This window comes from Natator depressus, chromosome 1, assembly GCF_965152275.1.
Source record: "Natator depressus isolate rNatDep1 chromosome 1, rNatDep2.hap1, whole genome shotgun sequence".
Taxonomy (NCBI): domain Eukaryota; kingdom Metazoa; phylum Chordata; order Testudines; family Cheloniidae; genus Natator; species Natator depressus.
The window spans coordinates 160,104,494-160,123,713 of record NC_134234.1 but is presented as its reverse complement, the minus strand read 5'-3'; the positions used below and the strand labels follow the sequence as shown (position 1 = coordinate 160,123,713).

The window sequence follows — 19,220 nt, the reverse complement described above, 5'->3', positions numbered from 1 at the left end:
TTTTCAATTCACCTCATACAAGTACTGTAGTGCAGTCTCTATCGTGAAAGTGCAACCTACAAATGTAGAGTTTTTTTTTGTTACATAACTGTACTCAAAACCAAAACAATGTAAAACTTTAGAGCCTACTTCTTGTTCAGCCAATTGCTAAGAGAAGCAAGTTTGTTTACATTGATGGGAGATAATGCTGCCCGCTTCTTATTTACAATGTCTACTGAAAGTGAGAACAGACATTTGCATGGCACTTTTGTAGCCAGCGGTGCAAGGCATTTATGTGCCAGATATGCTAAACATTTGTATGCCCCTTCCTGGTTTGGCCACCATTCCAGAGGGCATGCTTCCACGTTGATGACGCTCATTAAAAAAATAATGTGTTAATTACATTTGTGACTGAACTCCTTGGGGGAGAATTGTATGTTTCCTGCTCTGTTTTACCCACATTCTGCCATACGCAGAACTCATCATCAGCATGGATGCATGTCCTCTGGCACGGTGGTTGAAGCATGAAGGAACATATAACTCTTTAGCATATCTGGCACGTAAATATTGTGCAACGCTGGCTATAACATTGCCACATGAACGCGTGTTCTCGTGTGCAGGTGACCTTGTAAACAAGAAGCGGGCAGCATTATCTCCTGCAAATGTAAACAAACTTGTTTGTCTGAGTGATTGGCTGAACAAGAAGTAGGACTGAGTGGACTTGTAGGCTCTAAAGTTTTTCAGTGTTTTTTATCTTTCAGTGCAGTTATTTTTTGTACATAATTCTACATTTGTAAGTTCAACTTTCATGACAAAGAGATTGCTACAAGTATTTGTATTAGTACTTGTATTGAATTGAAAAATACTATTTCTTTTGTTTTTTTACAGTGCAAATATTTGAAAATGTAATAAAAGCCCAAAAATATTTAAATAAATGGTATTCTATTATTAACAGCGTGATTAATCGTGATTAATATTTTTAATAGCTTGACAGCCCTAATAAATATATTTAGGCAAGATTTGGTGATTGCTCTTCTGGAGATGTTCTCATCTAGCTCATTAAATAAGCACTTTGAATTTTATTTCAGATAAGTTTAGTTGATATGTTGGTTTGGAGCCATTGGTCTATCTTGAAAATTTGTGTGTAGGTACATAAAAATCTTTATGAAAGCCTTTGCTTGTACAGTAGCTACTTAATCTCTTAGTTATTTTACATTTGTTTAGTCTCAAAAGCAGTTAGGTAATATTATGTGCTAATTACCTATAACTGATGTATAAAATGGATTTTACTTCTAAATTATAAATGCTCAAAAATTGTATTAAATCAACACAGTTACTGTCAACTTTTTTTTAAGAATAGCACCTGGGGTGAAATTTTGCTTGCCAAATTTCAACTCTAAGCTAAAATTGTTCTAGCTGAGTTGGAAACCCCTAACAATAAGTCTAATGGAAGAATGGACACAACTTTTACTATATGATTGGGAACAGCAATTGAAAGTTGACAAAGAATGTTTAAAGTGACATTTTTATTTAAGGATGCAGTGATTTCTTTCCCATTTTAATACATCTAAAAAGTTTTGTTTATGTTGAAGGGGGATAAAAAAGAGTAAAGCTAAAAAGTAATCTGGTTTCAATTATATGCTGTAAAAATAGTTAGTAGGCCAGAGAATAATTTGGAATATTTTTTATTAGGGCCACATTGTATGCACCACTTTTACAGGATTTTATAGCTTTTCTCCTGGTTCAGTATCCTAAAATATGAATTAGTAGGTAGACAAGGCAGTTGTTTTATCTCTGTACTTTAGAAGTTAGTTTCCCCCTTCCAAAAATACATGTTTATTTTTCAGTGATCTACTTGTGTACAGGTATTTGGCCAGGAAGTTCAAACGTGATTAGAGACTTTAGATATTTCTGATTTTCCTAAGTACTGGCCTTCTGAAAAATCAAGCCCTTATTAAAATATAATATAAAGCACCTCAAAATTGAGGCAACCAAAATCATTAGACAATCCCGGCCATCTTTGTACAGTTTTAATCTCTATCCTATCAATCTTTTCTTTATGGGATAATTAAATCTTCCAAATCTTTACTCACATGAGTAATCATTACTTCCAAGTTAGACCTCATGTGAGTAAGGATTAGCAGGATCAGGCTCCAAGTTTGCATTAAATGTTATCATTAGTTAAGATTATAAGGTTGCAATGTTAGTGATGAATGACTACAATGTTTCACTTTCAGTCTGATGAAGTTTCCCTTATGACTTGTTTCTTTCTGAAACTGTCATGGGCTTTTTCATCCCTGGCAAATGCCAAATAGCTATGAAGAAGACAATTCTCTGTCCACCCAAGCATAAATAAAAATAAAGTAGAAGAAATTTAAAACATTGCTCAATTCTGCCATTACATCATAAAAATGGCCTGTATTGCATTGGATTTTCCCTTAAGTACCTCATAATTCAGGATTTGTACTAAATACTATAGTAACCCAAGTTAATAGGAGAATATTAACTTAAAGTGCAGCATAACTTCTGTAAGGGGATAATGAAGTAGATTTCACAAATTTGTGTGTGATTAATATTTTTCACAGTGATAGTATGAGTTAAATATTTCTTTAGTAATATATTTCTGCTTGGGAGGGGGAACACTTTAAAAACATTATTCTAAATGATCAATTAAACTGTGAGATTTTTATCCAAAATATTTATTTCTTACAGACATTGGATGGATTTGTTTTTGTGGTAGCATCTGATGGCAAGATAATGTATATCTCTGAAACTGCATCTGTTCATCTCGGTTTATCCCAGGTAGGAGTAACTTTCTGCCCATCAGTTAAATACTGATGTTGGATTGCAGTAGTAATATCTTGGTAAATGTACTAGATTAAGTTTTTTGCAGTGAAGTCTTAAGCTTTAATTTTGTTCTGATGCTTAAGTTTTGTTTTATTTAAGTAAAGCCATTTACTTACAGCGGCAATGTGATTATCTTACCTTGTATCTTTTCTTGTTCATTAAATTTTACTTCCTATTACAGGGGTGGGCAAACTATGGCCCACAGGCCGGATCCAGCCCGCAAGCTGTTTTAAGCCAGCCCATGAGGTGCACCACGCGGCTCAGGGCGCTGGGTCGGGCCCTGCTCTGGTGCTCCAGCCGGGGCACTGGGTTGGGGGGCCGCACCAGGTGGCTTGGCCGCGCTTCAGCAGGGGCACAGTGTCAGGGGCTGCACTATGCGGCTCCCAGAAGCTGTGGCATGACCCCACTCTGGCCCCTATGCTCTCCAGTGGGAGCTTCAGGGGTGGTGCCTGCGGCTGGGGCAGCGTGCAGAGCTGCCTGGCCGCTCCTCCACATGCCACAAAGAAGGGACATGCCACTGCTTCCAGGAGCAGCTTGAGGTAAGCGCTGCTTGGAGCCTGCACCCCTGTAGCCTCTCCCCACGCCCCAACCCCCTGCCCCAGCCCTGATCCCCCTCCCACTCTCCAAACCCCTCGATCCCAGCATGGAGCACCCTTCTGCTCTCCAAACTTCTCATCCCCAGCCCCACCCTAGAGCCCGCAACCCCAGCCAGAACCTGCACCCCTTTCCCTACCCCTGCCCCAGCCCTGATCCCCCTCCTGCCCTCTGAACTCCTCGGTCTCAGCCCAGAGCACCCTCTTACACCCCAAACTCCTCATCTCCAGCCCCACCCCAGAGCCTGCACCCCCACCTCAATTTTGAGAGCATTCATGGCCCACCATACAATTTCTATTCTCTGATGTGGCCCTCGGGCCAAAAAGTTTGCCCACCCCATCCTATTACCTTTAATAAGGTTGATAGATGTTTTTGCAAACTGGAGGTAGGTTCTGAGCTTGAGCCTGGAACTCAAAGCTACTGCCTGCATGGTAATGCTGTACATCTCAGAAGAAAAAAAAATAGAGATTTCCAGTGTATATGTTTTGGATTGTATGTGATACTGAGAATTATTAAAATATAGAGTCTATTACAGGAGTGGGTGGGTGTGGCTCTGTGGCCTGCCGTGTGCAGGAGGTGAGACTAGATGATCATTATGGTCCCTTCTGGCCTGATAGTCTATGAATCTGTGAGAGAGGAAATCTGATGTGGAAGATGTCTTACCGTAAATGTGCTTTTTTTTTTGGGGGGGGGGGGGGCTGGTGGTTATGTGTTTGTAGATGGGATTCAGAGTCATTTTTCCTGAGTTTTTTCCAGTTCAGTGATCTTTTCAGTAAAGTGTTTTATATGCATGTGATAGAACTTGTAAATCTCAGTTTACTACTGTTTTGCACAAGAAGTAAAAGGTTTTTGTTTGTTTTTTAGGACACTTCTAAATTTTTACCTTTTCAGAGTAAATACAACAGCAAATAGAATTAGAAGTGTATTTATTGCAAGATGCAGGTTTCCATGAGTTTGTTTGAAAATATACTCTACACATTTGGGGACTTAATACCTGATCCAAAGCTCACTGAAGTCCAATGGAAAGATGCTCATTGATTCATTGGGCTCTGCATCAGCCTCACAAGGAACTAACCTTTTTGTAAAGTGTCTTCCATAGCAGCTGCATCCCAAATGCTGTGCAGAATTGATAAAACAGATAAATGATTAATAGCAGAGAGAAATGAAGAGTTAAAGGTAAGGGAGGTATGCTGTGTTTGCGACTAAGATCTGAAGAGTCAATGAGGGAAGGAGATATCGCAAAACTATTCCAAGACTATAAGAGTTATGTGATAGAGATTAAAATGTGTATTTTAAGTCATAATGGTGATTAATGTTGAAAAGAGTGGAAGACTATTTGGGTATCGTTTTATAACTGTTTGAAGCAATTAGGAAACCAACTCTAGAAAGCATGAAAAAGCAAATGTGTGGTATCACTACTCTGAAAACATCCCCCCTGATAAACAGGAAAGAACCCTCAGGCTATTTTTTTGTAATCTCTGTTAGAAAAGTAATTTTCACATTGTGACACACTACGCAGGGTTCAGTGTGGGCACTTCCTTTTTCTACCAACTTTTAAAATATGTACAAGGAGAATTTTTAATTCAAGCCCTCTGTTAAGCCTGCAGTTGCATATATTTGCTGTTTCATAATTTTACATATATATTTAAATTTCTTTTAAATATTGCCTTTTCCTGAAATATTTTCCAAATAAGAGGCGATATTTTCCACTCTGCATTTAGAGCCCTTACTCAAAGCCTCTTTACCCACCCACCTATTAAAAAGATCCATCATAACCATAACTATTGAAACAAATCCACTTACACAAAACAATTGTTCTACAGCCATTGGTGTTCCACCAACCATCACTGAAGTGTTTCTTCATTCTCTTGTGTTTGTCATCTGTGTGAGGCTGTGTTAGTTACTCTGCTAAATGCTAGATGCTTTTCCTTTTAGATTGTTTTGTTTTTAAGATTGTTTTCGTATATATGAAATTTTCATATAATTTAGCAGAGTAACTAACACAGCCTCACACAGATGACAAACACAAGAGAATGAAGAAACACTTCAGCGACGGTTGGTGGAACACCTATTGCTGTAGAATAATATATATCCCAGTGGCATCAAAGAACTACAGAATCAATCGGAGAATAAAATAAGTTGAATATGTCAGATTCAAAGAAACTGTGCTGAAGTTCATCCCTGGGATCACCACGAGGCCTGTGCACCACTTCAGTGTCATTTAAAACCTTTAAATTGGATATATGCTGGCTTTATGCACAAGAGTGAATTTCACCCCTGTCCTTAAGTACATCTTTAGGCCCTCTCACTGAAGTCCATGGGAGTTTGTCCTGAGGAAGGACTGGGGCATTTGGCCCATAAAGTTTACTGAAGCAGGATTAACCAGAAAATTCTTGAATATCCTGCAGTAGTAAGAAGTGGGGTATTGCCTTGATCTCTCAGGAAAGCTGTAGAGCAAAGGCAATGTGAAGATGTGAACTTAGAGCAGGGGTTCCAAAACTTGGTTAGCGGCTTGTTCAGGGTAAGCCCCTGGTGGGGCCGCGAGACAGTTTGTTTACCTGAGCATCCGCAGGTACGGCCGCTCGCAGCTCCCAGTGTCCGAGGTTCGCCGTTCCCAGCCAATGGGAGGTGTGGGAAGCAGTGGCCCAGTCTGCGCCCGCGCTGCTTGCTGCAGCTCCCATTGGCTGGGAATGGCAAACTGTGGCCACTGGGAGCTGCGAGGGGCCGTACCTGCGGACGCTCAGGTAAACAAAGCATCTCGCGGCCTGCCAGGAGCCTACCCGCAACAAGCTGCAAACCAAGTTTGGGAACCCCTGACTTAGAGGCAGTGTTTAGGGAGTATAAAACTGTGATTGCTTTAAAAAACACCACTTCAGATTTAGTAGCCAACCCCAACAATTTCACAGTATGCAATTCTTTCTATCTGTCTGTCTGTCATAAAATAAAGTTACTGGATGGATACCGAATGATACATCGCATTCTTTTATTCTCTTTAAAAGAAAAACACAAAACCATCTTCTTGTCAGCAGTAATTTGCCTTAGTGTGGAATCTCATCCCACCATCTCTCTCCATTCTTGATTTTTTTAAGGAACAGTTTACTTTTAAACACTGTAAACCTAGGTTGCGCCTACAAGCTTCACAGCATTTTATTTTTTAAAAATCCTTTCCTAAATGAGGTCTTGTTCCTGCTTCCCTTGAAGTCTCTGGGAGTTTTGCCATTGACATCAATAGGAGCAGAATTGGTCCATAGCAGCAAATTCTTCAAATTTCTCTCACCAAGTCATAATCCTACACTATATTTTCAACAAGAGCTCTTATATCTGAGTTTGGGCTCAGCTTGTCTTGGCTGGCACTCCAAGTGATGATGATGATTTTAGATAATCTTTTAGAATGTTTATAAAAAGGCCTTTTTTATGAACCATTTCCACTATGAAAGTAGATTACAAGTCAATTTTCAGTTAGTGCAATTTGTTGAAACAGCTAATTATGATCAATAAAAAAAATACATAACATTTTTTTTACAAGATATTCTTGGAAATGTGCTGTAGTAATCTGTACCTTCAATCAATCCTGATTATAGCTTCAGCAGAAAGAACAGTGAGTCATTTACACCTTCTGATTAAGCTTTTGGGAGCCAATACATTTAAGTATGTTTACAAATGTATAAGCAACATTAAAGATATTTTCTTAACTTGTATTTTTTCCACTAATTCAGTTTTTTTAGACACAATTTACACACAAGTATCAGAAGCAATAATTTTTAAAAGTCCTATCTTAGTCCATGTCAGTTTTTGAAACAGGAATAGTAAATACTGAGGATCAGACACTCATCTGGTTTAAATCAGCATAGCTCCATTAAAGTCAGTGGAGCTACATTGATTTACGCTAGCTGAGGATCTGCCCCTATGTGTCCTTACTCCGTGAATAATAAATGGGGCAAATTCCCCAGTGAAGCTCTTCTTAAAAACTGCTGGCACAATGCATCACCCATTACCATTTAAGTTCATATGATCATTTTACTTCATGATCCTTGTATTCATATAACATTTTGAAGAGGAAAGTTCTATAAATACACACTGCATAGCCATGCACTTACTCGCACATCTAAGAGACAGCGCCATACTGTGCTATCAACTCTAGCAGAATCCATTAGTGAATTCTGCGAGGACTTAAGATGGAAAAATTGATGGTATGATGTGGGCTGTACAGTTTAAGTGCAACTTGTATATGTGCACATACACACAGATATACACATTACTGCTTACGGGACTTATAGACTGCAAGGAAAACCCTTTTAAAACAGAAACAAAGAAAACTATTGTGAAAAATAGATTTTGCAGTTTTGAAAGTCTGGGCTGGCACTCCAGCAATTTTCTGATTCCACAAGGGAGCCAAACTTATTTCAAGATTTATCAAAAATTAAATATATTTAACCAAAAACATCTGACCTTGCTAAAGTTTAGTATACTTACTGGATGAAAGTAAAACAGTGGCAAAATATAAATTATTATTTTCTTCCAGTATCCATTTATTTAGTCCTCTGTTTATTACGAATCATTTCTTGGCAGAAAGAAAATATACAGCTGAGTTACACATAAAAAAGCTCTTAGTAGGAAACAAATACAACTGGTAATAAGTAGGTATTTAAAAATATTAAAATGCTTCATCCAGGATCTGGTTTAATAAGCCTGATGTGTGAGACTGCAGAAGTTTTATGGATTCAACCATATAATTTATTTTTTAAGCTGTTAGTATTTTATTGCATGTTTAAAAAGCACATATAACATATGCATAACAGGAGACAGTGGTCAGTTCAAAAATTATGCACAAACATTTTGGTTATTTGACTATTATGTAGCCCTAGATTTTTGAAGATGGTTTTAGGTTTCTCAGATTTATTTAACAATCAACAGATCAAATTTTGCTGTCACTTACATATGTAGAACTGCATTGATTTCACTGGGGTTGCACATGCATAACAGAATAGAATTTATCCCTATATGTAGATTCAAGAAAGCTAGCTATGTTAACTTTAAGAAATAAGCTATGTGATCTGAATCTCAGTGTATGTAAAACTGTGACCATGGGCCCAATTCTGAGAATCTTTCTGTGACTAGTCCTTGCTTGGGTGAGTAGTCCCAGTTAAGTCAACAGGATTACTTGCAAGAGCAAGGGCTACCCACGTGAGTTAGGTTTTGCAGGATTAGTCCCCATGTGAGGATTATGATTATAATCGATGAAATATGCAAGTCTTTTGGATTAACCTAATTAGTGTTTGTAATTAGCTTTGCAGGGCAGGTGGAGGAAAGATAGGGGACGGAATAAGAGAGATCTGAGGGTATTCTTCCTATGAACACTTTTGTATAACTACATTCCATTTGGTACAGTCTGATTCATTTCACAGGCAAAAAACCTGCTCTTCAGAAATATCCAGATGAGCGAAGGGTAAAAGCTATTTTAAGAGGGGATGATGCCAGACAGAGGGTTAAGCTCAGAGGGACAGGAAAGTCCATAGGACCCCCCCCCCCCCACATTTTGGTTTGAACATTCACTCAAACTCTGTCTTTCTCCAATAAGATTTTTTGCTTGTTCTGTTCTCTTGAGAGCTTAGAGCAATGCAAATCACAATGCTTTAAAAACGCTGTATTAGGGTTTTTGTGAAACTCATAGCCCTGTTTATAATCATAGACATATTATGGATCAGTATGCCACTTTTGCCTGTTTTATTTCTTTTACAAAGAGTGGAAAAAAAAATCACAAGTTGCAAAAAGAGTCATCCTTATGGACTTCCAATCCTTCCCCAGCCACCAAAGCCAAAATATACTGAGCTGGTGTTGATGTCCCCACCTGTTATAATCCTGAAAAGGAATGGTCCCAGTTTTTTTCTCATAGGGGCAATGATTTATATGAGCTAACATTGTTAATTTGGTATCTCTGGTTTTCCTTCTGCAACTGAAAGCTGTCTGTTTAAAGAAATGTGAAAATATGTGGTTGGAATATTGAATGTGTACCAGGGTTTTTGTTTTTTGGGAAGTGGGGGTGGGTAGGGGAGGGAGAGGTGGAAGGGAACAGTGGGGAATAGATGGCTAGAAAGAATTAGTTTGTATAGTGCTGGGAAGAGACATTCCATGAATAATGCAGAAAACGGAACTATGAGAGACATTTTCGGGAAAAGATTGCTTTGTGGGCTAGACAACTTCATTTATTCTAAAGAAAAGGCAACTCACACATCTTAGCAAATCAGTAGGATTGGCCCAGAAGAATAGGTTAAATTACTTCACCTCTCAGCTGTCTCTGATCTTTGGGGCCCAGTGCACATCAGGCCACAATGAACAATTGGGTAGCCTGACACTAATTTAAAACACAGGCTCAAAGTATTGGTTCTCTACTTAAATCCATTACTGCATCTATCTGGAGACTTTTTGTTGGTGCGTTTTTACATGTGCCAAATAAAATGAGCAAAAAGGACATACAGCACATGCCAGTTATAATGGTGCTTCCAGCCTCTCTACTATATTTATTATGTACATGATATACAGAAAGGGACAAATACTGTGACAGAAACACATCCATGTGTGAACAGAGGTTCAGAACAAGTGAGAAATAGGAATATGCTATATTGAGGAAATTAAGGACAAATAAAACTCCTGCTGAGCTGGTCTTTTTTTTTTCTAATTCTGTACATTTATTTGAGGCAGGAGATGCTGGAGCCAGCGTTCATTGATATAAGTGGGAATAGCTCCACTGAATTAAATGGGCAGTAGACTTGGTCCTAATAAGAGTTTGGACTGTATTTTTGGAGGGCATTTACTTTTTTTTTTTTCAGTAACAGGAAATATATCAATTTGTTGGCTTGGCTGTTACATTTCAAATACAGACAGAACCTAGATGATGGTTTCTGGGAACATGTAAAACTTTTAGAGTATGTTTGTCTGTAAGAAAAGTTTATGCAGCTTGTGGAGATTCCCCCCCCCCCCCCTTTGTGGGAAGCTAACATTTCTGTAGCTCCTCTATCATCTCTTCGCTTGCCAGCTTTCTCCACTAGCAACTCCCCTGTGTGCAGAATAGCACCAGAAATTCCCACAAAAGCTTCTAAAGTGTTAGTTACCACTGAAGAAGGAATGATTCAGTTTAATAGGTATAATTTGGTGCATGGTTTTGGTCCAGTAAAAACCACACGTTGTAAGGGTAATGGACTGTATGCACAGTATACAGATGTAGTATACGTAGGTCACTGAAGAATGCTTTATATTATTAAAAGAAAGGCTGTTTGTACTGCCTAATATTTTATATGTCTCTTGACAGGTGGAGCTTACTGGCAATAGCATTTATGAGTATATACATCCTTCTGACCATGATGAGATGACAGCAGTGCTTACAGCACACCAGCCTCTTCATCCTCACCTCTTACAAGGTACTTCCAGGAGATGTGATCAAATTGCAGCTGAAAAGCTAAAAAAGAAAGCTGCATTCAACACAGCAAGCTTATACATTATCCGGTAAAGCTTTGTGTACACAAATGCAGAATGGGTACCAAACTGATACTGTAGCTCAGCTTTTTGGCTTGTAGCAGCATAGGTAATAAGCACACTCCTAGATTTATTAATACCATTCATCCTAAAGAATCTTGGAGCATTTGCAGTTTTAAATTGCAATTCAAACTTTACACAGGGATCATTTCATCCACCTCTGTTATGTAGCCACCTCTGAGATAGAACATTACAGCTGCATTATACAGTATTTTAGGAGAGGAAGTGAAGAAGAATACATTAGCCAATAGAAAATATGAGGACATGTCTCAATGCAATTTGTTAAATTTGGAATTTGGCTATGACACGAGAGAGAATACCCTTTCCTTTATGAAGAATGCAATGGGTTCTTTAATAACCACAAGCAGTCATAACTTAGGTTTGGAGTCTTACTGAAAAGATAGCATCTCCAGGAGCAGATTTTTCCCCTAATATCATACTGTGGCACTGATTCATTACCAGCTCAGTCATCTACTGAATCACCAGAGCTACTTCTTGAAGCATGCGGAGGTATAGTGGGGTACAGTGTACTGACCTAGCACAATACTGCTTAGGGTAAAGTTTAGTAAGCAATCAGGTGTTTCAGGGGAGAAGGCAAAGCACTGTATTGACCAGATGAAATACACAGCTCAGACCGGAAGTGTCTAGTCCACAGTGGACATATTCACAGAATTAACACAACTATTAGCATCGTCCTGCACTTATTAGTGTTACATCATCTCATTAGCATAACTCCTGCCATACTAATAATGTGATACCTATGTTTACCTTATCCCTTTTAGCTAATTTACTTTCCCATGACAATACTTTGAACTTTAAAATAACAGAACGTTTCAGATTCATCACGTTTAATACATTTTGACATATTTTTCAAAATTGCTTAATCAGTTTCAGTCCTGTCAGTATTGGATTGGTTTTCTCAGGACATGGCTACTAATAACACGGCACACTCCAGGCTACTTATGTTGCAGTTCTACTTAGAACTGGACTGTTTTGCTTATATGCCAATCTGTGAAATCTCTGCACCTTGACAGTGACTCTGTCTGTAGTGACTCCACCAGAATGAACAGAGGTCCTTGTGTACACTCATCTGTTCCTTAAGGAATCAAGCTCTCACTATTTCCCCCCTATGTATTGACGGGTAGCTGGGGTGTCTCAGGTATATCAAGTAAATCTCAAGGATTTCTCAAGTATTTCTGGCTGTCCATTTTCTCAGTATTTGTGTGGATGTAACAACACTAGCTGACTACCAGCTGTAATTGTCCATTCTATCTGCCCAGCTATCAGGCTGGACAGTGGTGTTGTATTTATGTCAAAGTACAGTTTGTTTCATTCTCTTTCCTCCAGTTATAGTTGTACATCTTGTACTTGCTCAGGGCTTGAGTAACTGAACTTCTGTCAGAAGTGAGGTGGTTGTTTGACAATTTGCATAGGTTCTGGGGGAACTAACCCTCTTGGTGGACTTTCAGGGACTGATGTGTATCCGTCATATTTAGATTTCATTATGAGATTTTTCTCTCTCTGAATAGCTTGTAGGCACTGTGTTGTTCTGTGGCTATTTTGGCAAGGAGATTGTGAGTTCAGATGAGGAGGCCTTCACAAATTCTTGAAAATCTGCTCTTGAAAACCAGCATCCATGGTCATGTATTCCATGCCCGGCTGTGATAATTTGGGGAATCTGCTCATACAACGTGTGAATTGTGGTTGATGGTGTGACGCTCGTATTATGAAAATGATTAAAATGTATCATCTGTGTGGATGTTGAATCTCGCATTTACTGACGGAGCTATAGAATGTCTATCCCAAACCAGCTCCAATGGAGAGTCATTAACCTTAATGACTGTGCTCTGGACTGAACAATGGGTATACAAAGGAGGCTGAGTGAAGCTTGTCTGGAGGAAGGGGTAAGTGGAGAGAGTGGGAAATCCCCAACAGGACAATGGTGACAAAACAGGACTCACTGACAGAATTTTGGAAGGCTTTAGGGTGGGAGATGACACTAATTTCAGTTTCTAGGCAACTGGACTGTCAAGGTCCCACTGTCAGACACAGAGGTTTACACCTGGAGTGCATGCCGAGAGAGAGTCCTAAAGCCAGGAACGGTGCCTACACTTTGCCCAAACTCAGCAAGTTAAAAGCACGTGGGATTAAGCAGTTGGATCTTTTCACAGCAGTCTGGTGAGTGTCCAACAGGGGGAGCTTGACTCGACCTTACACTTGCCAACTTTATATGGGTAATCATTTATCTGGTGAGCTTGTTAGTTGTGAAAGCTCTTATCAATTTCGAGTAGTGATAAATTAATAGGAAATAGATGGTCAAATTCAGATAAATCCTCTCTTAGGCGCAGTCACGCTAGGGCTAGGATTTCATGACTGTGGCTTTTTTGTTTGTGTTTGTCTGAAGCAATTAGCATATATTGCACTGACACATTAATTATAGAAGCTCTTATCTCAGTCCCAAACAGGATATCTGCTGTTCCTTGCTTACATTTTTCTAGACCTGGAGGACTGATACTTTTTTTTCCAAAATAGCCTCAGGTTGAGATCTAATCATGCTCTTTCTTTGGGCCATCCTTGTAAAAAAAATATGTTAATTTCAATTTACACACAGCTAGTTCTTTGTGTTTCAGTGTGGAATTCTGCTGATTTTATAAGTAGCACTATAATAGACACATGCCTCATGGTGAGTTACATACCTACTTTCAGGTGGTAGGTGATCTCTTTATTGCTCTGCTAATGGCATCTGCTATGTGTAGCTCCTTACCAACTTTATATTCCACATGAAGATGTTTTAGCATCATACACTGGATTCTAGGTCGTGCTAAAGACACAGCTTTTACCGATCATTTGCAAATTTGTTTAATCAGCTTCTATATGCATATTTTCTCTTTCATAATCTATAATGTATTAGTGGAAATTAAGATGAACAGTTGCCAACATCTTCTTTGGAATCTAAGCATTTTTTCCCTCCTGTGTTGCTTACGGATCTTGGTGGAAATGCCTTCCTGCAAAAGGCATGACTCTAGGCCAGGGGTTCCCAAACTTGGTTCGCGGCTTGTTCAGGGTAAGCCACTGGCGGGCCGCGAGACGCTTTGTTTACCTGAGCAGCCGCAGCTCAGAGGTCCCAGTGGCCATGGTTCATCATTACTTTTTAGCTTTACTCTTTTTTATCTCCCTTCAACATAAACAAAACTTTGTAGATGTATTAAAATGGGAAAGAAGTCATTGCCGTTCAGGTAAACAAAGCATCTTGCGGCCCAGCAGGGGCCTACCCTGAACAAGCCACGAACCAAGTTTGGGAACCCCTGCTCTAGGCCTTAGGACGGTGTTTGCCAGATGGTGGATCACGACCACAAGTGTGTTCATGAGAAGCTTCTAGTTGGGTTGTCATGTCCAGGGCCAGATTAACCCATCATTGTGTCTTGGCCTAGGCAAACATACACTTCTCCCCTTCAGGGCAACTGGGCCAAACCAATGGTTCTGCAACACTGTGTGTCAGGCCACAACACCTGGAATGGAGAGTGGGGCCCAGGAGCCACTGGTGTAGTGTGGGCTTGACCTGCCCCCCCCCCACAGGCCAGAACTAGGGTTGCAGGGCCAGAGCTAAGGGTGGGTCACACAAAATGGAGCTAGGAGGTTGCCTGACTGAAAAGTTTGGGAACCACTGCTTCAGGACATGCATCTGGCTTAATTAAATCACATTTTAAAACTGATGGAGTGGCATTTATTGTTTAATAGATCAAATTGCTGATTTATGTTTGTATTCTCAATGCCTTTATGGACTCAATTATTGAAGTATAGAGTGAAATCATGGCCCCACTAAAGTCAAGGGAATTCTTGTGTTTGGGTGGAGTCCTCACTTTCAAAGTCAGTCAATGAATTTTGCCATATAGATTATTATTCAAATAAACTGCTGTTGGTCTTCTTTGGCTTCAAATAAATCCCTGCTGTAAAGGACATTTCCACTAATGTGTTTTTTACCCAAATTAGAAATTAAAGCTACTTTTATCAGTTTATGTCCCAGAGTTATTTTTGACTCTAAATTCAGTTTTAGTCATCTTCCCTCTCTTTAAAGCTTGCCCAAGTTGTCCAGGTCCCGTGTCCAAATAAAAAGGTCCCCATTATAAATTTGGAGAGATTTACAAGGTTTTAATATGTAAAGTTACTTTTTGTAGTTTCCCAGGAGCAGAACTAGTACCATACAGCAGTCATTTAAATTCATAATATCTAAAAGTTACTAACTTACAGCCTTGCTTATTTAACTTTACTTGTCAAAATATATGTCTAATACTCAGAACATTAGCCAGTGAAAACTAGTTTAAATCTGCCAAAATATTCTACATGTTGTAAATAAAGCTATCAAATGTGAACATACATATCTGTACTTTTCAATTCATCTTTGAGATGTGTGGTCCCTACGTGGATTCCAAACATGGGTGCGCATGCACAGGAACTGTTCATAGTAGTGTCCATTGACCTGCACGGTGTATCTGAGGCTTTAAGAGGCTCTGTGGGTCGACGCTGCTCCAGTTCCCTCTTACTACTGAATGGCCAGAATCAGAACCCCCGTTCCTCGGTGCTCTTAGCTTGCTAAGAGAACTATTCTTCTACATTTTTTCTTTTGTATATAGTTTTTTTTTCTAGTTGTATATAGTTGTCCATCGCATAGATGGCCAGGCAGTTAGCTCTCCACCCCTTTGCGACACTTCCTAGCAAGCCAGGTTTAAATACTGTGCTTCTTGCTTCCACTCCTCCTCCATGAACGATGAGCACCTGCCACTCCTTCCCGTCCCGTATCTGGGAAACTAGAGAGCTTCGCCTGGGCAGGTTCCTCATGGAGGCGACTACGCGCTCATGTGCGCAATCGGATCCGGCAGCAGCAGATCTGTCGGAGCACTGACCAAACACCAGCAGTGAGCACTTCCCTGGGACCTTCCTGCCCAGCACCACTGTCCCATCCGCCCAAATCCCATTGGGCACACAAGAAACACTGGCATGGACGCAAGGGCAGGTCCCCAATGGGGACCACCTGTAAATATAGCATAGCCTTCCCGAGCGTGCAGATTGGGTGAGAAGTTGTACGTTGACCTGGATGCTTCTGCTCCAAAGAGCTCTTATGTGGACTGGATGTCCAAGCACCACACACTGCCGGCATTGCCTTCTGACCCAGTGACTGGCCCGCCGCTGTCACCTCCGGCACCGTCCACACCACCAGGACTGTCCGGACTTTCCTGTTCAGCCACGTACACTCCAGAATGCCTGTCCCCTTTGATGCCAATGGCTGAGCTGATGCTGCCATTTGCTGGCTCTCCTCTGAGCTTGGACCCTCCGGCTTCTCTCAAGCCTCCATCCCCTGCCACAGAACCTCTCCTGCTCCTGGACTACCTGGCGTTGTCCCATCCTGTGCTGCTGGTTCCAACGGCCCTGCTTTTGCCTGACCCATCTTTGGACTTGGACTGGTCTTCAGACCCTGACCCACCCGGACCCCAGCAGCCAGCCTTATCCACCGGCCTATGGCCCATTTGCCTATCCGTGTTTCCTTTATCCAGGGGGAGCACTGATGTTCGGCGACCCCGATGCGTGGCCTTACTGGCCTGCTTGGGACCCATACTGTCACCGTGGCCTCCCACTGTGCCCGCATCACCGTCTATCCCCGACCCACACTATTCCTTCCTCTGCCTGCAGGGACCCTCATGATGCTCCCGGCACCATTGGCACCTCTGGTTTCGTCGCCAATGATGCGCTCATCCCTCCCTCCTCTCTTCCTGCCCCGCCCGATGACCATGTGTAGTACCAGGCCCTGCTTCATCGCATGATGGCAGCCCTCAGTCTGCCTGTGCAGGATATCTGCGGTCCCCAGAACCAGTTCCAGGACATCCTGCAACCCCCTGGACCTTCCTGTACTGCCTTGTCCATACACGATGCAATCCTCCAACCCACATAGGCTGTTAGGCACATGCTGGCCTCTTGCTCCCCCACCCCTAAGTGGGTGGAACAACAGTACTTTGTGCCATTCAAGGGAACGGACTTTCTGTTCACACACCACCACCTAACTCCTTTGTGGCCCATGCAGCTATGGAGCGTGCCCGCCAACATCATTTCAAATCCACCCCCCAGGAATGGGCGGCGAAGAAACTCAACTTTCTTGGGCACAAGGTCTATTCCACTGTGGGTCTCCAGTTCCTCATCACCAGTTAACAGGCCAACCTGGCTAAGTATGACTTCCTGGCATACACTAAGTTGGTAGACTTCCAAGCCTTTCTTCCCTCGGTAAAGCAGCAGGACTTTCAAAGTCTCCTGGATGAGAGCAAGCTGGTTGCCAAGGTGGCCTTCCAAGGTCAATGGCACTAACACCGCGTCCTGGTGCCTGGCTTCTGCGATAGTGCTGTGACGTGACTCTTGGGTGTAGTCCACTGGGTTCCCAAAGGAGCTTCAAACTACGCTTGAGGACCTCCCCTTTGACAACCATAAGCTTTTCAGTGATAAAACTGATAAGACCTTCCATGCCCACAAGAACTTCCAGGCCACCCCTCCAGTCGCTGGGTATCTATATGCCACCCTGACCCGCAAGCAACATTGGTCATCCTTCTGCCCCTGCCCTCATGCCACCTGCCAACCTGAGCCGTCTCATCACCACCTACACTCCCAGCGACCCCAATCTTCTGCTGTCACCACCTCTGCCTTCTCGCAACGCCCATCCCAGCAGAACTTTTGACTTATGGGCCAGAGATATAAAGTAGTAGCCTTTACCCTGTGGAAAATAATGCACGAGAGAGGGAATCATGAAAGAAACATGATGATCTTTTCTAAGTTCATACTACAAGAAGAATATAAATACTCATATTTTAGTAGCTGCCTTCTTTCAGAAGAGATGAAAGATGAGTTAGAGCAATGAAGATGGATTTCATACTTTCACCCCCAAGGATAATTAGGGTTGCATAAAGCTAACCATAATTTCACAGAAATGCTTGGAGTAGTCATGTGCAATATGAGTGAACAAATGCATAAATTCAGTATCCAAAATAGCCAGATGCACTTCATTTACTGCACCATGACATTTATCCTGTTTGCAACAGTTAAAAAAAACCCAAAAACAACAAATCACCAAATTGTAAACAGACCATTTTATTTTTAAACCGTGCTCGAAGTCAGACATATTGTCTAATGTACTAGCTAAAGAAGGAAGGGGGATAACTGAAATGACGCACTTTGTGGAAACTAAAATATAATAAATTAAATTAAATTTAAAAAATTCCAGCGGCAATATATTCTCTCTAGAGTTTTCTTCATAATGTGTTGCTAGGTTTAGGACCTGGCCCTCTTGTTGCAAGGCTGGTGTTCAAATAATTATTTGGCTTTATGGTGGGTTTTACATTAACTTCTTTGTGATTTCTCATATATATGGTATTTAATGAGTAGCTGGAATCATTCAAGCACACAGTACAGAGTTCATTATAGCAGACACATGCACAGGATAATGTGGCAGTGTGAAGAAATATGGGTGAAACAGAAAAGGCTCCTTGAATTGCAAGAGGAAAACCTGAAATTTAGTAAAGTTTCAGGTTTAAAAATAAACTACAATAAGTCTGAAATTTGGGACTTTGGTAGGTATCCCAACTTGTAAAAACCATAAATGATAAATATAAATGGGTGACTACCTCATTAAAATAACCTGGGAATATATATATCAAAAAAGGCAGGTTCTCTATAATATTAATTACACTCCTCTGATTAAGTTAGAACAGATGTAGAAAACTGGTCAAAGTACAAAGTCTCACGTCTATGGAAAATTGTGTCAGTAAAAATGATTCTTACCTCAGATCAATTTTGTCTTCCCTACACTATCAATAATCATCCCAGGGAACATCTTGATGATTGGCAACCCTGATGAACAAGTTCATTTGAGGACACAAGAAGCCAAGAGTCAAACAAACAGGCTACCCTACAAAGACCTTGGCAAGGAGGAGGACTAATGCTACCCAAAATTAAAATATTATCATCCAGCAAACCAAAGCAGAAATTTACGGTATTAGATAACCCAGGAGAGAGAGCGAGAACTATATAGAACAGGCACAGTGTCCCACCATCAAACACCACACGGTTCCTTGAATTAAGACAATCTGTAGACCGAAAATAATGTGTCTATAATAGGGCTGTCAAGTGATTAAAAAAATTTATCACGATTAATTGTGCAATTAATTGCGCTGTTAAACAATAATAGAATATTTATTTAAATATTTTGGATGTTTTCTACATTTTGAAATATATTG

At 40.7% G+C, this 19,220-nt stretch overlaps 1 protein-coding gene across 1 annotated transcript in view; it reads left to right on the top strand.

Annotated features, from left to right (window-relative positions):
- SIM2 (SIM bHLH transcription factor 2) overlaps positions 1–19,220 on the top strand; it is a 73,793-nt gene that overhangs the window by 14,653 nt on the left and 39,920 nt on the right. Inside the window, exons 4-5 of the mRNA XM_074970160.1 lie at positions 2,692–2,781; positions 10,727–10,835. Coding sequence (XP_074826261.1) covers positions 2,692–2,781; positions 10,727–10,835 — 199 coding nt within the window. The remainder of the gene's footprint in view (positions 1–2,691; positions 2,782–10,726; positions 10,836–19,220) is intronic.